General features: G+C 40.5%; 2 protein-coding genes across 4 annotated transcripts; one reads left to right on the top strand and one right to left on the bottom strand.

Annotated features, from left to right (window-relative positions):
* The first annotated feature begins 820 nt into the window (after window positions 1-820).
* admp (anti-dorsalizing morphogenic protein) lies at window positions 821-7,381 on the top strand. 2 transcript variants are annotated; one of them, XM_048560165.2, is made up of 5 exons: window positions 821-1,311; window positions 1,409-1,551; window positions 2,294-2,416; window positions 4,825-5,020; window positions 6,491-7,381. In XM_048560165.2, exons 1-5 carry the CDS (start codon window positions 1,032-1,034, stop codon window positions 6,892-6,894), a joined length of 1,146 nt encoding a protein of 381 aa, XP_048416122.1. In that variant the 5' UTR covers window positions 821-1,031; the 3' UTR covers window positions 6,895-7,381. The 2 variants fall into 2 exon arrangements, with proteins under 2 accessions (XP_048416122.1, XP_048416123.1); XM_048560166.2 differs by lacking the exon at window positions 2,294-2,416.
* A 1,248-nt stretch (window positions 7,382-8,629) lies between these two features.
* On the bottom strand, window positions 8,630-14,952 carry pole4 (polymerase (DNA-directed), epsilon 4, accessory subunit). Of its 2 annotated transcripts, none has more exons than XM_048560168.2 (4): window positions 14,729-14,952; window positions 13,415-13,499; window positions 12,258-12,299; window positions 8,630-9,892 (listed from the first exon to the last, which is right to left on the bottom strand). In XM_048560168.2, the coding sequence occupies exons 1-4, from the start codon at window positions 14,912-14,914 to the stop codon at window positions 9,879-9,881; spliced, it is 327 nt and encodes a 108-aa protein (XP_048416125.1). In that variant the 5' UTR covers window positions 14,915-14,952; the 3' UTR covers window positions 8,630-9,878. The 2 variants fall into 2 exon arrangements, with proteins under 2 accessions (XP_048416125.1, XP_048416124.1); XM_048560167.2 differs by lacking the exon at window positions 8,630-9,892 and adding an exon at window positions 9,899-10,025.
* Window positions 14,953-20,604: the final 5,652 nt, after the last annotated feature.

Below are 20,604 nucleotides of genomic sequence, written 5' to 3'. Positions count from 1 at the left end.
CTCCTGAGATGCTGCTGGGCCTGCTGTGTTCATCCAGCCTCACATTTTATTATCCTGGCCTTCAAATGTACCTCCTTAGCTGTAAAAGGAGTTTTGCACCATGAATAGCATTATACAGGTTTTCATTTCCCATCTAATGTTAATACAAACTATTTGAATGCTCCAGCGCATTTGAGTAAAGGAAGCCTGGGGTAGATGAAAAGACATGGAAAGTCAAAGGAGGTGAAAGGGCACATTGCAATCTGGCAGCTTCTTTAGACGAAGTGGGCTGACACTGCAATCACCCCTATCGCAGAAGAGTATACAGATTTGTATCTTTTCTCCTTCCTTCCAAAAAAAATTGTCCTTCATTCAAAAGTTCTTCCTATACACGATGGACCGAATGTCATTACACTTGTTACACGTGAAATGCAACAGAATGTTGTCCCACAGATTCCTCATGCTTTGTGTTTCTGTAGTGCCCACCTGAACAGCAATTGCTTGTAGGTTTAGAGAGAAAGAAACGATCCTTTCGTTTTACATCACAGTATCTACATACGACTATCACAACAACTGGACTCACTTTTGCCCTTATCCCAACAGTTTCTAATTAAACATCTGATAGCTCTCTGACCTGAGGTATTTTGCTAATCCAGTCTTTCTTGAGTTTTATTTACCCTTTCCACTCTTTAACAATTCTTCCAAAGCTATTTCTCTGACCTTGTCCCTGTCAGCACCCTCTGTTTGTACAGTTAATGGTTTCATTAGCGAAAATTAATCACGCAAGGGCTTAGAAAGTGGCCCCGACCGTGTCAGTACAATCGGAAGGGAGGTCCTCCATGTGAGTCCGGGGTCAATGTGTATTACAGTTGAAAAGCAAGGTCCTTCCTGGCTTTGGAGTCACACCTCGTTAGCAGGAGAGACCGAACCCCTCACACTCACTAATTGTCCGTTTGCATATTCCACTCTAATAGGCTGCACAGGGGGTTGGGTTTCCATTATATTGAGGCTGCCTCGATGACCGCTGTTCCACTCCCTGCTGACGGTGTGCCATGTGCTCTAGACTCGGAGCTTCGCTACTGCTCCTCCTCATATTTCTGCGGCCGAATTGCGCCGCAAGTCTGCCTGGCCACAACCAGCAAGTCCGCTCCCAGGCACTAAAGAGGCTGCTAGAGGTGTTCGGGATGGTGGATGCCCCGCAGTCCCCTCACAGAGTCCGCCAGCCCCCTCAGTATATGCTGGACCTTTACAACGCAGTGGCAGACGTGGACGGAGTGACTAAGCAACCCGATCTACTGGTGGGAAACACGGTGCGCAGCTTCCTGGATAGAAGTGAGACCCTAGCGGTTCCAAGTCGCTTCAAGTGTTAGTTACTGATAACCCCAACCCCAACCTTCCCTTGCTCATCTTTGCATGTTTTCTTTCCCAGGTCGCAGTCAGCAACTCCAGTTCTTTTTCAACCTGTCCAGTGTGGCTAAAAGCGAAACCATTCTTTCCGCTGAGCTGCATCTGTTCAAATTGAGAGGTCGGCTCTTTCGGGACACACTGCACCACAGGCAACATTTCTGTCAGGTAAGGGCGGTGCGAGGCTCTTCAGATCGACACTAACCCACAGTAAGGGACAGAACACAGTTTCTCTCAGACTGTCTTGAAGTCTAAGAAAGTGAGAGGGGCGGAGGCAAGTAAGCCGGAAAGAAATTCAAAGGGGCACAAAAGTGAGAACGTAATTCCGAAAAAAACAAAGATCCAGAAGTCTTTCTCTGCAGTTTAAGAAGTCCTCCCACCGTGGGTGAATTGACAGGGCCGTTTAACAATATTCTCCGTATTATTCCCAAATAGATATGAGAAGCTCCTCGTTCTCACTCATCCAGTTCCACAATGTTACACTTGGCCCCAAAAGTGTCAAGTGTACGTTCTATTTATGAATGAGGAACTGCCCTAAAACATCAGCTGCTATACCTCAGAAAAGAAATATCTGAATTTGATCATCGGACCCCAATTGTTTACACTGATTCTGCCACGTTTTATATACAAGGTTCATTGGAAATTAGTGTGATAGACAACGCAAAAATGTCAAGACTGCGCCTAACTTCGATATTGCACCTTCTCTCTCCTCTCCCAAAGTATCTGACAGGAAAGAAGGAAGAACTAAGAAATGAATCAAACCGAGCTCAGTAATTACGAGTCCTTCGTAATTGTAATTTCTAATTAATCGGTCAGGAGCAGTGCAATGATTTCACTTTGATTGTTTTCTGGCTTTGTTTGAAATATAACTAGCAGTAACAACTTGGCTGAGCTGTGAACTCTATTTTAGGTCAGTGTCTACCAGATACTGGACAGTAGTAACACATCTACAGCAGAGGGACAACGATTGCTGTCATCCAGAGTACTAGCAGTCCATGACAGCACGTGGGAGGTCTTCACAATCACCCAGGCTGTAAGTTACAGTGCACCATAACCTTCAATAATACTTAGAGGATTAATTTTTGAAACATGACCACATCCACACGATCACTAATCACTATGCCCTCTCAAGTTGCAACAGGGACCATGTTGACTTGTACCATTCCCCACAAAGTGATGCCATATTTATTTGGCATGACATATTAATAGACCCATAATGTTATCAGGGATGGAAGACTAGAATTTTGATCTAGTCTCAGTGAAGGAAAAGCAATATATTTCCAAGTCAAGGTAGTGAGTGGCTTGGACAGGACCTTGCAATATTAGTGTAGAATAATCTGTGAAGGAAATACATTTTCCTTTTGTAAGGCCTCCACAATCTTAAGAGCAGATACACTACAAAATGTAAATTATTTTAAATGGTCTATGCAAATAAGAGTTTACTGTTAAAATTGCAAGTTTCCACAAACATTACTTTTTCTATCAGCTCTTTGAAAGTCCTACATTAAACATACAGGAGGTTACACTCAATCTTTGAATGCTCTGGTTAGACCATAATTACAGTAGTGTCCAGTTCCAGTCATGGCACTTAAAAGATGGGAAGACCATTAACAGGGTACAGAGGAGATTATTTACAAAGTAGATTGCAATGGCTTGGGCTGTTCTCCTTGGAAATGATAGTGGAATCAAGATCCCAATTTGATTAAATAAGCTAAGAAAATACAAACACTTCCCCATAGCTGATGGTACAAGGTCTATGGAACACATAAGAATGAGAAGATGACTTTTTTTAAACCCAGTGGTAATAGCCAGAAACATGCTGCCTCTGAGTGTGGTAGACATGGAAACAACCAAATGATTGCCAAAGAAAATTGTACAGCTAGGGATCAAACGGGGGAAGCGGGACTGACTGGACTGCTTTGAGAACCCGCCATTCAAAAACTGAATGCCCTTTTGTTCCACAGAAACATCTATGTCCTGCTATTGATCATTACAGTTGTGAGAATAATCAAACCTATAGCTGCTATATCAGCAGCAGTAGGTGAACTAATGCTGATTAGATTTCTAGGAGTAACTTATAATTGCTACGTGTACTCAAGTACACAAATATAGGAGTACGGTGTAAACTATACAAAGTCCCCATCTCAGATACAAAGGTGTCGAAATACAAAATAGAAAAACAAAAGAACTTTTAAAAGTTAAACTTTACAGTCCTTTTAGTATAAAGTAGAAAAATATATTGTAGGAAATGCACAGAATCTTGTTATACCTTGACGGGTTAGAAGTTAGGAAGGTGTTTCTCCTGGTTACACACATGACAATATTATTATTCTTATTTGTTATGCTATTTTATTTGTAGAGTAACCACACCATACTTCAGCCTTTAGCAATATGCTAGGGCACACTGTGCAGACCAACCAGCATACAGATGCCAGCTGCGATCTGGTGTAATGAACCACATTAACAAATTTATATTTGACTGAGAGGATAAACAGCTCATGTCAGTCAATGCTGTATAGAAATAATCAAACTAATTAGAACGTAAACTAGACTGGATTAATCATCTGTGGCTCAATAGCAGGTACCCAACTATGATTTGGCACCAAATTAATTCTCACCTCAAGGCTGCAGGGGTGATTGAAAAATAAATTTCCTACAACTGTTGGGTAAGGTATGGTAAAGCAGAAAGACAGAGCAACAATAGTCTTTTCACACATGGTAAACCATTAACTATAAAGAAAACAGAATGCTTAGTTATATTCTGTAACCAATTATGTCAGAAAGTATAGTGCTAAAACTGTGAAATAAATAGCATCCTGATCTGAAGCTATGCCCAGCACTGTTTTGGTTTTAAAGAAGGGAATATTTAATCTACTGGAATGGTAGAAAGTAAAGTCATGAGATTAATTCAGAACAAATCGAGTTCATCAGGAATGACTTTTTAAAACCTTGAAGTACTGAGTTGGGCCTCGCATAAATTTAATGATATTAAACAATATATTTGATAAAATTAATCCAATGTATGCAGGATACTAAAACAAGAACAGAGATTTAAAATGTGCAAAACAAGAGAGATATGAACATCACACAAAGTAAACAGGTATTCTAGTAATGGAGGTCAAAAACTTGTTTTTCAAGAATACTGACAATTCATTCAGGATTTTCCTCGCTCTAGATGGGTAAGCAACATTAGGCGCAATAACCTCAGATGTGTCTGTCTTGCAAGTGAAAATTGGAAATCTCACTGTTGTGCAGTAGGATCTACTGTTCTGAGATTGAAGGCGAAGGCACATAACTCCCTTTTCTCATTCCAAGTTTCGTTCTGTATCTGACATCTGCCACAGTTGACTTAGCAGTGGCTCAGGAGATATGACACAAGAATCCTACTCTGTGTGAAACACTTGCTGCATTAGATGATGAAAGATTTCTTTATTTGTGCAGGTGTACACATGGACACACGATAAAAAGAGCAACAAGGGCCTGATGGTCATTGTGCAAACTCTGGCCGGGCAGCAGACAAATAATCATTTTGTCCGCTTTGCCACAGCAAGAGACCATCACAGCAGCAAGCAACCAATGCTGGTCCTCTTCACAGATGAGGAGAGGAGAGGAATTACTACTTCCTCGTCATTAAAAGGTGAAGTCCTTATGATTGGTACCAAAGATGATGATCCACCTTATCGCTGTAAACACATCTACAGAAAGGTCTCATAAGAATCATACTTCAACTAGTTGTTTTCAATCTCAGTTAGGTCCCTTATGGATGGTCTTCTTTCAAATTCATTTAAAGAGTCAAAACTATAATTCTATTCATTTATATAAAAAGTAACGAACTTTAAATTCCTGATGGTTTGAAGGCTTCATGCATCCATTGGTATTGTGCTCAGCTGTACACACCATGGAAAGTTATAGCTCTAGTTCCTAATTTGTTACATTATTTCAGACTAAATTATTTACACTCAGGACTGCCAGACTGAGGCAGAGAAAAGCTATAAAACACTTTACTACTATAAAAGACAGGATAGCCAATTCATTTTCCTTCACCTTACACGGTAGCTATTTATTTCTAATCCTAATTAATACCCTACATTTCATGCAGATATGTATTGGCTTTTTAAAATTTTAAACTGCTTTCGCATTTAATCCACATCCAGAGGACATTGGCAGATTGGGTGAAGCACTGGAGAACTAACGTTTAATACTTTCATGGAATAATGGTGTCACTTGCAAAACAAGCATTTGTTGCCCTGCCCTAAGATGGTGAGGTGCCACCCTGAACAGCAACAGTCCATCTACTGCAAGTACACTCAAAAGCGCTGCCAAACTGTTCACAGCGAGGGAAAGTTACATGGTTTTACATTGGGTGAATTGATTGAAACAGGGTTCATTCTCTACTACTTTAAAGACTTCTACAAAACAGGAACCGGAGTAAAGTCAGTTGTAACAGTCAACGTGTTGCTGTAAGGTAATACCATGCCAGAAAAAGCAAGGAAGCCGACTGAGTCATTTACAGGGTTAGCTGGGAAGAGTTTGAAAACATAACTGCAACACAGTGCACACTTGACGGTTTTGAGCCAGAGAGCTAATGTATTTGGTAAACCCATGGTTGGTTTAAGTTGTTAGCACTCTCACAGCTGTAAAGGTCAAAGCTATTCTCTCCCTCTACCTCCCTATAGTAATGCTTGGTTGAGATTAAGCTAACAAATCTAAAGATTTCTCACTTGAAGTATTACCATAATCCAGCACAGCAGGATCCAACCAGTTTCCAAAAACTGGTTTCAGTCATGGTGACACTAAGTATGAGAATTAAAAAGAATTAAATCCTTGCTGACATACTCAATACATAGGTCATTAATAAAAACAGCAGATACTTAGGTCTGACAGTCTCCTTTGAAACGCAGTACAAGATTCAGGTCAAATTAACTTTATTTCTTTCTCCAAAAAGCAAGCTAATAGAAAGATGCTGGAAATATTCAATGTCCAAAATCTGCAACATTTGCTTTTTTAACAGATGGTGCTGGTATCTTGAGGGAAAGTAAAGATTTTTGTTTTTAAACGGCCCCTGAATACATAAGATGACTTAACTCATTATACTCCACACTTACAGATATGGGCACAGAGAATCCATTTATCTCTCACAGAATTCTTCAGAACAAAGCAAGCCAGAACCGGAACACAAGGTCTTTACATTTCCAAGGATGTCAGAGACATCATCTATATGTAGACTTTGAAGAGATTGGCTGGTCTGGTTGGATTATCTCCCCTCGAGGGTACAATGCTTATCATTGTAAAGGAGCATGCGTCTTCCCACTGGGCAAAAATATGAGACCTACCAACCATGCCACTGTTCAGTCCATTATCAATGCTCTTAAGCTAGCCAATGATGTAGCTTCTCCGTGCTGTATCCCAGACAAACTTTTCTCCATTAATCTTCTCTATTTTGATGATGATGAAAATGTGGTCCTGAAACAGTATGATGACATGGTTGCCGGAAGCTGTGGGTGCCATTAACCCATTACCAACCCCTCATTCAGAGGTGTTCAAGGCAAGGAACCATCACCATGGCAGTTTTGCATATGACTGGTTCCTGAGGTGAGAAACCGGCATCCTCAGGAGATCTGGAAGCAATGGGATCAATAGCAATCGTTTCAAAAACCCCATACCATGCAAGTAAAGTGTTGGTTTGAAAAATGGATTTAAAAAAGTCACTCCCTAAAGTATGCAGACTACAGATGGAGTTGTAAAATGTGCATGTGTACATAATGTTATTGAGATGTATTAATATATCAAGGTCATGAGTAATTCTGGCATTGATCAATGTAAATTGATGTATTATACAGAATAAATAAATATAGCATAACAGGATTGGGTAACTTCACTTACAAACTTTCAAACAAAAATGAAGTATGAATAAACAATATGATCTCTGTCTTGTTTCAGTTATCTTCTTTCAATATTTCACATTCCTTCACTGAAGTTATCTTGTCTCTTTCCAACCTTCAATCATGTTCTCTCTCAAGCTATTGTTTATTATTTACTTTTCTCCTATTATTATAATCCCAAGTCTTCACTATTTTGTTTATTCTCATTTCCAAAAACTAATTGCAATTCAGTTTTCTTGCTGATCCTTGGTGTCTCACTGCCCAAACGATATTCTCATCTTCCTTCACTGCTTTTCTGTTATTTTCACTATTTCAAAAAACTCCAGTATCTTTTTTCCTTCAAGTGGTGTAAAGACATTGCCCATTTTTGTTGTTTCACTGTCCTCTTCACCTCATTATTCTTGGTCTACCTCTTTCATATACAATTGAAGAGGTGAATTTCCTGATCTCTCAAAATCTTATGCACAAAGGATGCAAAGTCTGCGTCACCTTGTTTATTTGAAACAAATTACTATATTCAGACTGTTACAAAGACCCAAACCTCTTCAAACAAATCCCCACCTCTTAGCAAAATCTCATTCCTGAAAGGAGACACAGACTGGCAGTGGTGCAAATAACTTTTGGGTTTGGGGCCTCCTGACTGGTTTTCATAAACTCTGGTTGACTACTTTAAGAGAATAAAAATCAATTTAAATATGGAAATCATGTTAACCCCTTTAAAATCTTATGGTCTCTCCCTTTTGTCTATCAACACCCTCAATGATTGCCAATGTCACATCTTCAATTACACAACTATTCTATTTAGTATGCAGGGATAAATTCCATCTACTCCAAAATAAAAACTTTCAGACAGGTTAGGATTGATGACTTTAGTCAAGCAAAAGTTTACTTTCTTAACCAGGTCATAGTTTAAATCTATTTACATTGTGAAGTCTCCCAGCTCTTTTCTAAATAACCTCTCACAGATAAAATGCTTAAGGAATTTCTTACTGTTATGCTTTGCACTCTCAGCCCTGTTTTCCTTCCACTCTCCAAACAACATATTAATGTAATATTTTTATTTGTTACAACATGGGGCTGAAAGGTCAGCCTTGCGTGCGCTCATGCATAAGACTTGGACCAATAACCTAAAATCAAGGGCTAAATAGAAAACAATGAGAGAAAAAAAACAACGAACAAAAATTAACTATTGTACTACTGGGCGTGATGAACACTCAAAAAGAAAGGTGTAGCAAAACTAGGACATGGGCCTAGATCTAGTTAACCTGACAAAGACAAACAGTTCTATAACAATGAAAGGTGGGAAAAATGAAAGACTCATTAACAGTTACAAATGTCATAAAAATTGAACTTAGTCAAAAACGTAATGTACAGTTTTCTTTAATCAATAATTATCGTTTAAAACTTGACTCTCAAACCAGACTCTTCCAGGCCACTGGCATTAATAGGTATTACAAACAACTCTGAATCCAGTTTAACAAATAATGGTCAATGTTAATTTAATTGTATTTATTGGAGAACTTTTGTATTCATGTCATTTGGGGGGTGGAAAGGGCAGACAGAACATGATACAGCACAGGGCACATTAAATTAGTGGAATTAGGTTAGGAGGGATTATACAAAGATGATTATCACTTGAAAATAGGTCATGAAGATATTACACATTATACAACTTAACCTACAATTCTCACCCTTCACCACCAAACCCATATTGCACAGCTGACAGAACAGCACAAAACTGTGCACGTAGTAACAAATGTACTGTTTATTGACCAAGGACTCTACTAGTAGTTATTAAAATGGATTCCTCAAGTACATTACCATCAGATACACAAACGGGCTGACAGAAATGAAAATTGTGGGCTGTGGGGTTGGAGTGATCCTGGTTCAAAAGAAAAGCATACAGAGTATGACTGTTGTGTACCTCAGGTGACACAAAGATGACTTCAAGTACAATAAATACTATGGTCGTTCGAAATCACTGACCAAATTACATAATTGTATTTCAATACATAACATCCTCCTGCAAAGCACAAAGTTCACTTGCAAGTGAATTTGTAACTAATGTGAAGTGATAAAATAGCACGTATATTGGAATGTTTCAGGTTGGAATTAACTGAGGGTCAAAGCAGTTAGATTTCCAGTCTTAAACAGTACAGATTTCAGATCATATCCAGTGCAAGTGCAATAATGTAAAAGCCTGTGCTCTGAAACTTTTCACTCACTCAGCACACCTCCTAAAGATGATATATCATTAGGTGCTGCTGCTAGTTTTGTATCAGTGATATAGTTCAAGCGATGATCTGTTTTGCGTAAACTATTGATCCCACCTTACTTGTTGGGATTTTATTGTATGCATGCATATCCTAACCTCAGCAGCAGCATGACTGAAAGGCCTTATGATCAACAGCAGTATTCAAGATAAAAATTACAAAACCTTTTAATGTATTCATAATTGCAAACATTCACATCAGGAAATCACTAACTCGTAACAGGTACAACTACCTTTTTACAAAATTATACAAAATATACATACACTTATACAGTGAGATCTCTAAACACAGCTCTCCAGTTACAGTCAATGTGTGGCTGCTAGTGAAGCTTGGCTCCAATTCAATCCAGAGTTCCTAGAAGAATAAAATGCACTGAAATTGTCTGGAACATATACATATGAAGCAGATACGTTAACAAAATGTAATCCAAGAAGCAGTAACCATTGCAATGCCTATCTTTACAGAGTTGCAGCATCACCACCAGAACCTGGGGAAGATAACAGCATTCCTTGGATCAAAATAACTTAGGCATTTGAAGATTCAGGTCATTTAGAATCATAGTCTAAAATCAGGGTGGAAACCAATTTTCTTTACTCACACTACTTTTCCCATTACATCTAATAAAAGTGCCAATAAATAAATTATATACTCAAGATAGATAACCATGAGAGAACATGTGACACAACCATACACTGTGCAGAAGGAAAAAGGCTGAGGGGGCAGGGGAGAAACAGAAAAAGATTAATTAAATCAAAAGCAAAACACTGCAGATGCAGAAATCTGAAATAAATAAAGGTCAAAAAGGCAAAGTTATGCAGTATTTGTGATCTCTTCTCAAGATGGCGGCATGCAACACAGCATGTGGGCTCCTAAACCCAGCGGCCCAGAGCTCTTCTGCTTAGTTTACTTCTACTTTTTCCCTTCATTTGTCTTTTCTTTCTTTTTTCTCTTCATCTTCTAATATCATGGGGAAACTGGACTGGTATTGGTTGGCTACAGTGATGACTGTGCCCAGAGCGAAGACTCCAGACTCCTGTAAGGCTACAGTCTGGACTTGGGGATTCGATGGGTCATTGGCCATGGCAGTGCCAAGAAGAGGACTCCTACCTGTGGTAGTTCTGCAGTAGGGACTCGGTAGTCTTTGGATGCAGTGGTGGTGCTGCCTGAAGCATGGACTCAGCAGAGGCAGTGCCCGGAGCGAGGGCTTCTGACTGAGGACCTTGCAGAGATGTTAAAGCCCTGTATGTGTGTGTGTGTACACCCCTTGTTCAGAAGGTGAACTCTATTCATGTAAATCTTTATTCGTTTTGTAGTCTAGAGGCTAGGTACCACCACAGACTGGGGTGGAAGGGCTGTATTTCTGAACTTTTGATTCCTTTTTTTTCCTATTTTATTCCTATGAGTTTGTATTTTTCTAATTTATTCCCAAGAATCAGTGCTTAGGTGTCCTTGTAGCTAAGACGGTGCCATAAGTAGTGACTTATAAACTTTTCACTGTGCTCATGAGTGCATGTGATAATGAAGCTAATTCTAAGAAACAAACAGCATTAATATTTCACAGTGATCCGAGCATGTCTCAAGGTAGTTCACAGCCAATTAATTATTTTGAGTTGCTTGTGATGGAGAATTGAATCAGAAATGTAATAACTTAGTAATTGAAGTGGAGGCCAGGCAATGTGGAAATGAAGAATGATGTTGATTTCAGGTAAATAAGACATTAAAAGCAGGAGGATAAAACTGTAAAGAGATCAACTAAGAGAATATTATGTTTTAAGAGATTTAAAATAAGAGTCAAAATGACATGGTGAATAAAATCACAAGATCATAACTGGATACAGTACAATTATGAGTGATGACTTAAACCAGAAAGCGGTGTGACAATGTACAGAAGGACAAAAAGATTATAAACAAGAAAGTTAAGATTGACAGAACTGTGAAGCTGTGGATTGCGACACCAAAATATGATTCAAGCAAAACTTCTGTCAATAGTTAAGAACAGGCTAAGTAGATCTTGTGGCACTCTAGTAATGCTCCACCTGTGGGCCAGAAGATCAGGGTTCAAGTCCCATGCACCTCAGAAGTACATCAATAAGGGGAGGCGATGGCCTGGTAGTATTATCACTGGACTGTTAATTCAGAGACCCAGGTAATGTTCCGAGGACCCAGGTTTGAATCTGAATTCAATAGATATTTGGAAATAAGAGTTCGATGATGATCATAAACATACAGTTGATTGTTGTTAAAATACATCTGGTCACTAATGTCACTCAGGGAAGGAAATTGCCATCCTTACATGGTCTGGCCTACATGTGACTCCAGATCCACAGCAATGTGGTTGACTTTTAACTGCCCTTTGTGCAATTAGGGATGGGCAATAAATGCCAGTCTAGCCAGTGACACCTCATCATGTGAATGAATAAAAATGGTCCCGACAATTTGATTAAAGGTGCTTTTAAAAATAGATTAGAAAAGTAATTGAGTGAATGGAGGGTACATTGTATTAATGCAATAATTGTTCATGTGAAAGATTAACAACAGTCTTGACAGACTGTGGAAGTCAACTAGTTTCAGCCTTCACATCAGTAGCTCGACTCAAGGTAATTCTATCTGCTGCACCTTGCAGCGGCAGTGCCTTCTCCACTGGTGTAGGAAGGACTGACAGGAGAAAACAACAAAACAAAACAACGTTATGGCTGTTAAATAAGGAGGAAGGACTCACCTTCCAAAAATGCAAATTCATCTGTAACATCAACTGCATTGTCTGAAAGAGAAATAAAAATACAATATCTAGCAACTTTGACAACTTCCAAACAAACCAACAATTGACTATTTCATCACTGCAGTCCCACCTTCACACAAGATTAGCTCAGCACTTAAATGATTTGTATGTAAATATAGGAAGTATGATTAGCAAGTTACAAATGACATCAAAATTAGCCGTGTACTGTACAGTGAAGAAGGTTACCTATGAGTACAACAGGACCTTGATTAGACAGGCGGAGGAATGGCAGATAAAGTTTAATCTAGATAAATGTGAGGACCTTATACTTTTAATGGTAAGGTCCTGGGAAATGATGCCGAACAAGGAGACTTGCACAGAGCAGTTTCATTGTTCCTCGAAAGTGGAGTCACAGGTAGACAAGGTGACGAAGGTGGCATTTGATACACATGTCTTTATTGATCAGTGCATCGAGTATAGGAGCTGGGAGATCGTGTTGCAGCAGACAGGACGTGGATTAGGCCACTTTTGGAGTACTGCATTCAGTTGTGGTCTCCCTCCTATAGGAGGCATATTGTGCAACTTGAAAGGGTTTACAAGGATGTTGTCAAGGATGGAGTGTTTGGGTTGTACGGGGAGCCTGAATAGGCTGGGGCTATTTTCCTTCGAATGTCAGAGGCTGAGGGGTGACGTTATAGAGGTTTATAAAATGATGAGGGACATGGATAGGGTGAATAGTCAAGGTCTTTTCCCTAGGATAAGCGAGTCCAAAACTAGAGGGCATTGGTTTAAGGCGAGGGGAAAGATTTGAGGAGGACCAAAGAGGCAACTTTTTCATGCAGAGGGTGACGCACCTATGGAATGAATTCCCAGAGTCAGTGGAGGAGCTTGGTACAATTACAACATTTTAAAGGCATTTAATGGGTATAAGAAAAGGAAGGGTTGAGGGGGGATTTGGGCCAAATGCTGGCAAATGGAACTAGATTAATTTAGGATATCTGGTCTCCATGGATGAGTTGGACCGAAGAGTTTGATTCCATGCTGTACTTTTCTATGACTCTGACTTGAAAACACAGCCACTCACATACATTGTAATGCAAAGACCTTTTTAATGCTGGCAAAAACAGTCTGGAATAACAAACCGCTGACAGACTCACCCACATCCTTTCGTTGGATGGTTTTACGCTTGCCCCGCAAAGCAAATGAGTATGCATCCTTCGCAATCACTTCAACAAAAAGTTCCTTTGGGAGAAACCAAATACAGTGTTCAGTCACTGTAGTACCCAGGTTGCTCAGTATACACTCACTCTCTCCAGGAACCCAGTATACTGCTCCAGTTCTCATACAGCTCTCATCTCTGTCCTGAGCAGGAGTAGCATTTCCTCCCAGTGTTTCTCTCCACAATGAGGAAAGTTGCTTTTGCCTCATTATTAAACAATAAACAGATGCCAAGATACTAGTTTCCTTAAGAGTTAAACTAAATTAAAGTATTCTTATGCAAGACAATCATTGTCACCGTCATCAGGGATTAAATGATCCAGAATCCAGCTCCATGTCTGTTTTTGCCCCGTATCCCTTAAAATTATTGACCTAGATTTAAAAATATTTAAAATCTAAATGTTTAAAAGCGTCACAAACTGGTGCAGAAAATAATCATGAAAGCTAATTCTTGCCTTTATATCTACAGGACTAGAGTACATGAATGCAGAAGTTAACACTTCTAAACAAAAAGGGTGGTACATGTTTGGAATTCTCTATCACAAACTGCAGTGGACGCTGAATCGTTGTTAATTTCAAATGTGAAACAGGCAACTTTTTGTTAAGCAGTGGTATTATGGGATACAGGCCAAAGACAGGTAGACAGATTTAGGTCACAGATCAGCCACAATCTTACAGAGTGGTGGGGCAGGCTTAAGGAGCTGAATGGCCTCTAACTTATTTCTATAACTGCTTGGAGGTGGGGGTCAAAACTTCAACTACCCTTGTATGTCAATAGGTATCATTACTTTTCAAAAGTCTGGCTCTACGGCTTTGATTATGCCCTCTAATCTGGTGGCATCTATGGAGGGGGGTGGCGGGGAACATCACTTTAATAACTCTTCAAAAAAAAATGCAGCAACGTTTGGTTTTTATTTTAGTGGTCACACTTCTAGAATAAAGGATGTTTAGTTCATTATTATTTTTCTTCAAGGAATAGCTACACCGAAGAAGATCTGAAGTGTCCAGTATTTTACGTTTATCCTTATCTCTACTCGTAATTTACCCCTGGAGATTACTGTGGTAAATATACTATGTACCCTCACCAAGTAGCCCTGAGCTCAGCACCAAACAAGAAACACGGGCAACGACCGAGCGAACTGTCCCCGCGAGGGCAGTCCGGCCACACTGACTGTTACGGCCTGGAGCGGTGGTGGTGGTGGCAGGGGAGGGAGCTGGGTGGTGGTCGGGGAAGCCGCCATTCACTCACACACCGTGGCCTTGCCGATGGCGAACACAGCCTCCTGACTCGCCAGCGAGACATCGGGATCAGCTTTCATCAGCCCCTTGATCCGGCTCAGCGGCAGCCGCAGCAGTTTATGCTGTAGGCCCAGCCTGTCCACCTCGGCCTCCAACTGTAGGCTCTGGCCCGGCTCCACTCCACTCTCGCGCTCCTCCATCAGCCGCCTTCCCGCCACGCCGCCTGCCGCCCCCAACAACCACCAATCAGAACGCGAAGTCACCCCTCCACCAATCACAGCAAGCATAGGCGGGCCAGTCACGACACTGGACAGAAGCACCAATCACAACACAGTACAGTAACGCCAATCATCAAAGGGCGCGCAAACAGTCCAATAGCACGACTGGGGGAAGGGGTGTGGTCCAATCAGATGGTGCAACATGAACTTTTCTACCCAATCAATCGGCTGCAATTAGGGGCAAAGCTCAGTTACAAGAAGGGACCATGCTGGAGATTCTCAACAGCCGTTGCCAGATGTGATGAGTGCTTCCAGCATTCACAGTTCTTTTTCTTTGTTTAAAGCACAGCAAAGTAGAGACGTTTTGGTTCATTAAGTTTGCCGACCAGGCTATATTGATCCCACTTTCCAGCACTTCCCTCGTAGTGGGAGGTGATGGCCTAGTGATAGTATCACTAGCCGATTAATCCAGAGACCCAGGTAATGTTCTGGGCAATTTAAAAAATTTGGAATTGTATGTCTAGTTATGACAATGAACCGTTGTTGATTGTCAGGCAAACAAAAGGGAAAGAAACTGTAATCCTTATCTGGTCTGCAGTCTCCATGTGACTCCAGATCCACAGTAATGTTGTTGACTCTGAACTGCCAATGGTAATGATTGTTGGTGTAGCCCACATCCTCTGAATGAATTGGAAAAAATAGCCTGGAGTGTTATGACGTTTCAGTTGCTTATCCAAGCATTTTTGAAGGTTGAAACAAAAACTGAAGTTGCCTGTAAAGCTTAGCAGGTCTGTGATGAGAAATCAGAGTCATCCTTTCAAGTTTGGTGACCTTACCTCAGAATTGACAGTGGCTAGCAAAATGTCTCTGTTTAGTCTCCTTCAACAGTTAGTCACTATCCTAGTGAGATCGTTATCCACTTCATTGTCCAATTGTTCTTCTCACTCTTTAGGCCCTATTCCCACTTATCATTTATTCCCTACACCCTCCCCCACACTATCTACTGCATATAAAATAACATTTTCTTAGCTATCATCTGTTCTGAGGAAGGGTCACAGGACTGGAAAAATTATGCTGATTTTTGCTTCATAGATGTTGCCAGACCTCCTAAGCTTTTCCAGCAATTTCTGTTTTTGTTTCTGATTTACAGCATGCACAGTTCTTTCCATTTTTAAAAGTTGTGAGATTTCCCATCTTTTCTTCTCTCCCAGTCTGTGCATTTGAGGTTTCCATCACCCTCTGAGTGAAAAATGTTTTTCCTCAAATCCCTAAAGCTCCTGCCCTGTATCTTAAAATTATGGCCCTTTGCCATTGATCCTTCAGTTAAGGAGAACAGCTGCTTACCCACCCTGTCGATGCCCCTCGTAACCTCATATGTCTTAATCATGTCCCCCCCTCAACCTTCTCTGCTCTGTAAAAAATGACTTGAGCCCATCCAATCTCTTGTCGTAGCTAAAATGCTCTAACCCATGCAAGATCCTGATAAATCTCCTCTGCGCTCCCTCCATTGTAGTCACATACTCACAAAGAAGTGAATTAATACTTGCTTCTGCAGTGCTCAGAATGGAAGAGGTTGATTGGGCTTAAAGTTGTAAATTGTGGCTGAATGCACTCCAAGAGTGTCCTGGAAATGTTGATCTTAAATCCTTGGAGATTCCAGGACTCTCTTGGAGGGATGATAATTTTGTCCTAGGTCAAGACAGATTGGTAAAGGGTGATGTAGATTGTTTCATGTTCAAGGTGGAGTTTAGAGCAATCAGATATCGATGTTGAGGTTGCTTCCGAGTAGTTGGTCTCACATCTGTGAAGGCTGGAATGCAGTGCTCTCATACCTGTCCCAGAACACCAACTTTGATTCCAAAATGGAGAACACACTGGCCTAGGCTACACTGTTGAGACTGGAGAATGATTCTGTCTGAAATGAAGCTGTTGTACACCATTGGTCTCTACAAGGAGGAAAATAATTCCTTCTTGTAGAATTTGCAGTACTTTAGCAGGTTATTCAGCCTACTGTGTTGAAAGTTTTCAATAATTTCCACTGCCCAGTTCTTTCTCCTCAGCGCTGAGATTTATTATTTTTAAAAATACCTTATGAGGAAAGTGAAGTTTTGGCATTTGCATTCCAAGTCAGGAACATAGTGTGATGCTCATCAGACTAACGCACATCAAATCAGAACACACTGACGCTGCAGTTAAAGTTAGTCATTCTTCTGAAAAGCTAGATGAGATAAAATGAATTTTATATCTACTTTTCAGAATTCCTTGTGCTCTGTAATTCAGTATTAACTGCCCATTTCCATAATCTGTGGCCTTCTGGGTGAAAGTCGCTCTTTAACTCCATTGCTTGTTCACTGTGAGCGCAATTACATCCACAAGAAGCCTTCCCAATACACAGTGCGCCATTTTGTCTTGCAGTAAGAATAGTATTATTAGATTAAGATGAGCATTGGACAGATATCTTTCAACTGCTGGGAAATACATGATCATACATCTATTGCCAAAAGGGCAGTTTGTTGTGTGCAAGGAAGGGCGTTAGAGTGAATTCCAAACACAGCTTCCAGTGGAAGGGGTGTTACAAATCATTAACCAATGGTGCATGGAGCATGAGGGTTTTTATTCCATGGTGTTGGAAGAATTGGAGCGAATTGAAAGAAGTAGTAGTTCTCTAATCTTACCTACTTTGTCCGGTCAGTTATGTTCTAATAATGGCATGCAATCTTGAGATATCCAGAACCACTGACATCTCCCCACACAAGGCTATTATGACCCGTTCCATTCTTTTTCTTTCTGTGAATACCTCATTGTCATTCCCTGCACGTGATCTGTCCCATTAATACCTGTGAGTTAGCATCTGAGAAAAAAAAAAATAGATCTTTACTTTGGTCTTTTGGCTACCAGGGAAATGGATGGAACTATTGTTTTATAATGGAGTTAGTTATAAGTTACTCAGTGCTTGGAAATAATTCTGCCTTGTCTGCTCCTGGTCCTGCAGAAGCAAAATGAAAGGGGATGATTAACTGAATTTAACACATTGACGGATGGTGCAAGAAAATTCAATAGCCTGCTTCCTCTCCAAGTTGGCTTTTAATTTATGCAGCAACAACTTACTTCCCATCACCCCACCCAACATAATTTACCCCTTCTTCACAGGAGTAATGCTCCTGTTGCTCATTATTTTACAAATTAGATGAGTTACAAATCACTTGAGAGTGGCCCACTCAATAAGTTCAGGTACATATCTGAATTATCTCTTTCTATTCTGTTGAAAATTTGTCTAGGTAAAATTCTTGTTTCTGATGCTTCTGTATAAGTTGTCAAATCAACCTGGATGCTGGGTTCACCCTGAACACATGGCTCAGGCTGGGTTCACTATCTCGTCTGACACAAGTGTTTGGCCCAGAGAGACAAAGACAGAAAGTTAAGCATAAGGTGGGGGCAAGAATACTTGAGTTCACAAATCACACTATAGTGGGCAAAATAGAGAACAACAACAATTCATACTTATGTAGCATATTTAACAAATTAAAATGTCTCTTCACCGGTGCATTATAAAACAGACAGGCATACACATGGATGCATATACATACAAGCACTGTACTTTGCAGTAGCAATGGGACATACACACACAAACCTCTATGTTCCTCCTGCTGTGGCCTTTTGCGCATCCCAAATACCATCTACAAGATGCTCTGCAGTAATTCACCAAGCCTCCTTCGTTAACACTTTCCAAATATATGACTGCTATCACCTAGAAGGACAAGGGCAGCAGCTATATGGAGCACCTACACCTGCAAGTTCTCCTCCAAGCCAAACCATTCTGACTTAGAGCTACATTGCTGTTCCTTCACAGTTGCTGGGTTAAAATCCTGGAACTCTCTTTCTAACTGCACTGTAGTGGTCCCGACATCATACAGGGGGGGCTTCAGTGGCTCAAGAAGGTGGCTCACCACCACCTTTTCAAAAACTGTTAGGGGTTGACAATAAATGCTGGCCTAGCCAATGACACTCACACTGCGAACAAATTTTAAAAATCACTTTGCTCCACAATAGATGGCAATGCTCTAAGGTTTTGGAGTAGATCTGTAGCTTGGGTTGTGGGCGTTGAGGTTGGTTGGCTCACTGAACTGTTTTGTTGTTCTGCAGACGTTTTGTTACTGTGCTGGGTAACATCCTCAGTGCAGCCTCTGATGAAGCGTCGGTGTGTTTTCCTGCCTGGTTTTTAAACTCTGGGGTCCGTTATGATGGATTGCCTCACTTCTGACATGTTCACAGTTGACGCATGGTCGTGACAAGATCTTCTTCAGTTAAATACGTTGCCACCAATGCTTCTTTAAGTATTAGAAGGATGAGCCACAGATCAGTAGTAGGTTATGATTTATTACATAATAGTGGGGAAGTGATGGTGTTATCACTGGACTGTTAATCCAGAGACATAGATAACATTCTAGGGACCCAGGTTCAAATCTTGCCACTGCAGATGGTGGAATTTGAATTTAATAAATATCTGGAATTAAGAATCTAATGATTACAGTGAATCCATTGTCAATTAGAGGAAAAACCCATCTGGTTCACTAATGCCCTTTAGGGAAGGAAACTGCCATTCTTACCTGGTCTGGCCTACATGTGACTCCAGCCGCACGGCAACGTGGTTGACACTTAACTGCTGTCTGGGAAATTAGGATTGGGCAATAAATGCTGCCTAGCCAGTGATGCCCCTCATCCCATGAACGAATAAAGCAAAAAAAAGGTAAGATAACAGGTTACGTTAGCTTATGACTGGTTAACATTACCTCTTAAGCAATAGTAACCAGGTATATGCTACATGACTGTAGATCTCACTAATAAGATGCTGACTGAATGAGGGACAAGCCAGTCTTTTACACATCAGTGGGTGAAGATATTCCAAAGCTTTCAAGTTAACTCTTTCAAGCCAGCTTCCTTATGCAACACACCGCCCTTTGACCAGACATGCCTAAAGTCTCATGAGCAAAACCTTTCTACATCTGCAAAGTAAAAGAGATCCTGAGTGAATCAACAGCTGATTTTTCCACACACCCAATTTACTTTCACAGAGCAGTAGTTGGAGAAATGCTTCCTAATCTCATTTCTTTAATTCTGTTTGAAATTAAGTATCCTGACAGTCATTTTCCAAGTCAATGGAAAATAAAGGCTAATGTTATGAAAAATAAATTGCTAATGGGCATAGAGACTATTTTGTACCGATAACATGGACCAGTCTGAATCAATTTTGCTTTGCTTTTGTCTGATTATATTCCAGTCCAGGCTCTTGGGAGGTCTTTTCCTATGTTGTAGACATTATATCAATATAAGCTCAAATGGCTGCATGGCTCATTTGCGATGCAGAGTGATGCCAACAGTGTGGGTTCAATTCCCTTACTGGCTAAGAAGTCCCACCTCCTCAATCGCCCTTTCCTGAGCCATGGTGACTCTCAAGTTAAATTCATCAGCAGTCATGTCTGTCTAATGAGAGAGCAGTCCTCTTGTCCTCTGGGGCAATGTTGACTTTACCTTTATCAATATAATTTGGTATTGTGTGAGAAGTGACACTGGTAGCATAGTGTGAGAAATCACTTTAGGAGCTTTGCATGTGGAGTACAGTCAATAACAAAGGGTAGGTTGTTTTAAGATGATTGCATTCTATTAAAAGAAAT

This window comes from Stegostoma tigrinum, chromosome 30 (genome assembly GCF_030684315.1).
Source record: "Stegostoma tigrinum isolate sSteTig4 chromosome 30, sSteTig4.hap1, whole genome shotgun sequence".
NCBI lineage: Eukaryota > Metazoa > Chordata > Chondrichthyes > Orectolobiformes > Stegostomatidae > Stegostoma > Stegostoma tigrinum.
Note: the sequence above shows the minus strand (reverse complement) of the source record. Positions and strands in the feature narration are given on the sequence as shown.

Coding starts and splice junctions, on each gene's coding strand:
- admp (XM_048560165.2), top strand. CDS start 1,032: ATGTGCTCTAGACTCGGAGCTTCGCTACTGCTCCTCCTCATATTTCTG. Junction 1,552..2,293: donor ACAGGCAACATTTCTGTCAG/GTAAGGGCGGTG, acceptor ACTCTATTTTAG/GTCAGTGTCTACCAGATACT. Junction 2,417..4,824: donor TCTTCACAATCACCCAGGCT/GTAAGTTACAGT, acceptor TTATTTGTGCAG/GTGTACACATGGACACACGA.
- pole4 (XM_048560167.2), bottom strand. CDS start 14,914: ATGGAGGAGCGCGAGAGTGGAGTGGAGCCGGGCCAGAGCCTACAGTTG. Junction 12,300..13,414: donor CATCCAACGAAAGGATGTGG/GTGAGTCTGTCA, acceptor TTTCTCTTTCAG/ACAATGCAGTTGATGTTACA. Junction 10,026..12,257: donor TGAATTTGCATTTTTGGAAG/GTGAGTCCTTCC, acceptor TATCTTCCCCAG/GTTCTGGTGGTGATGCTGCA.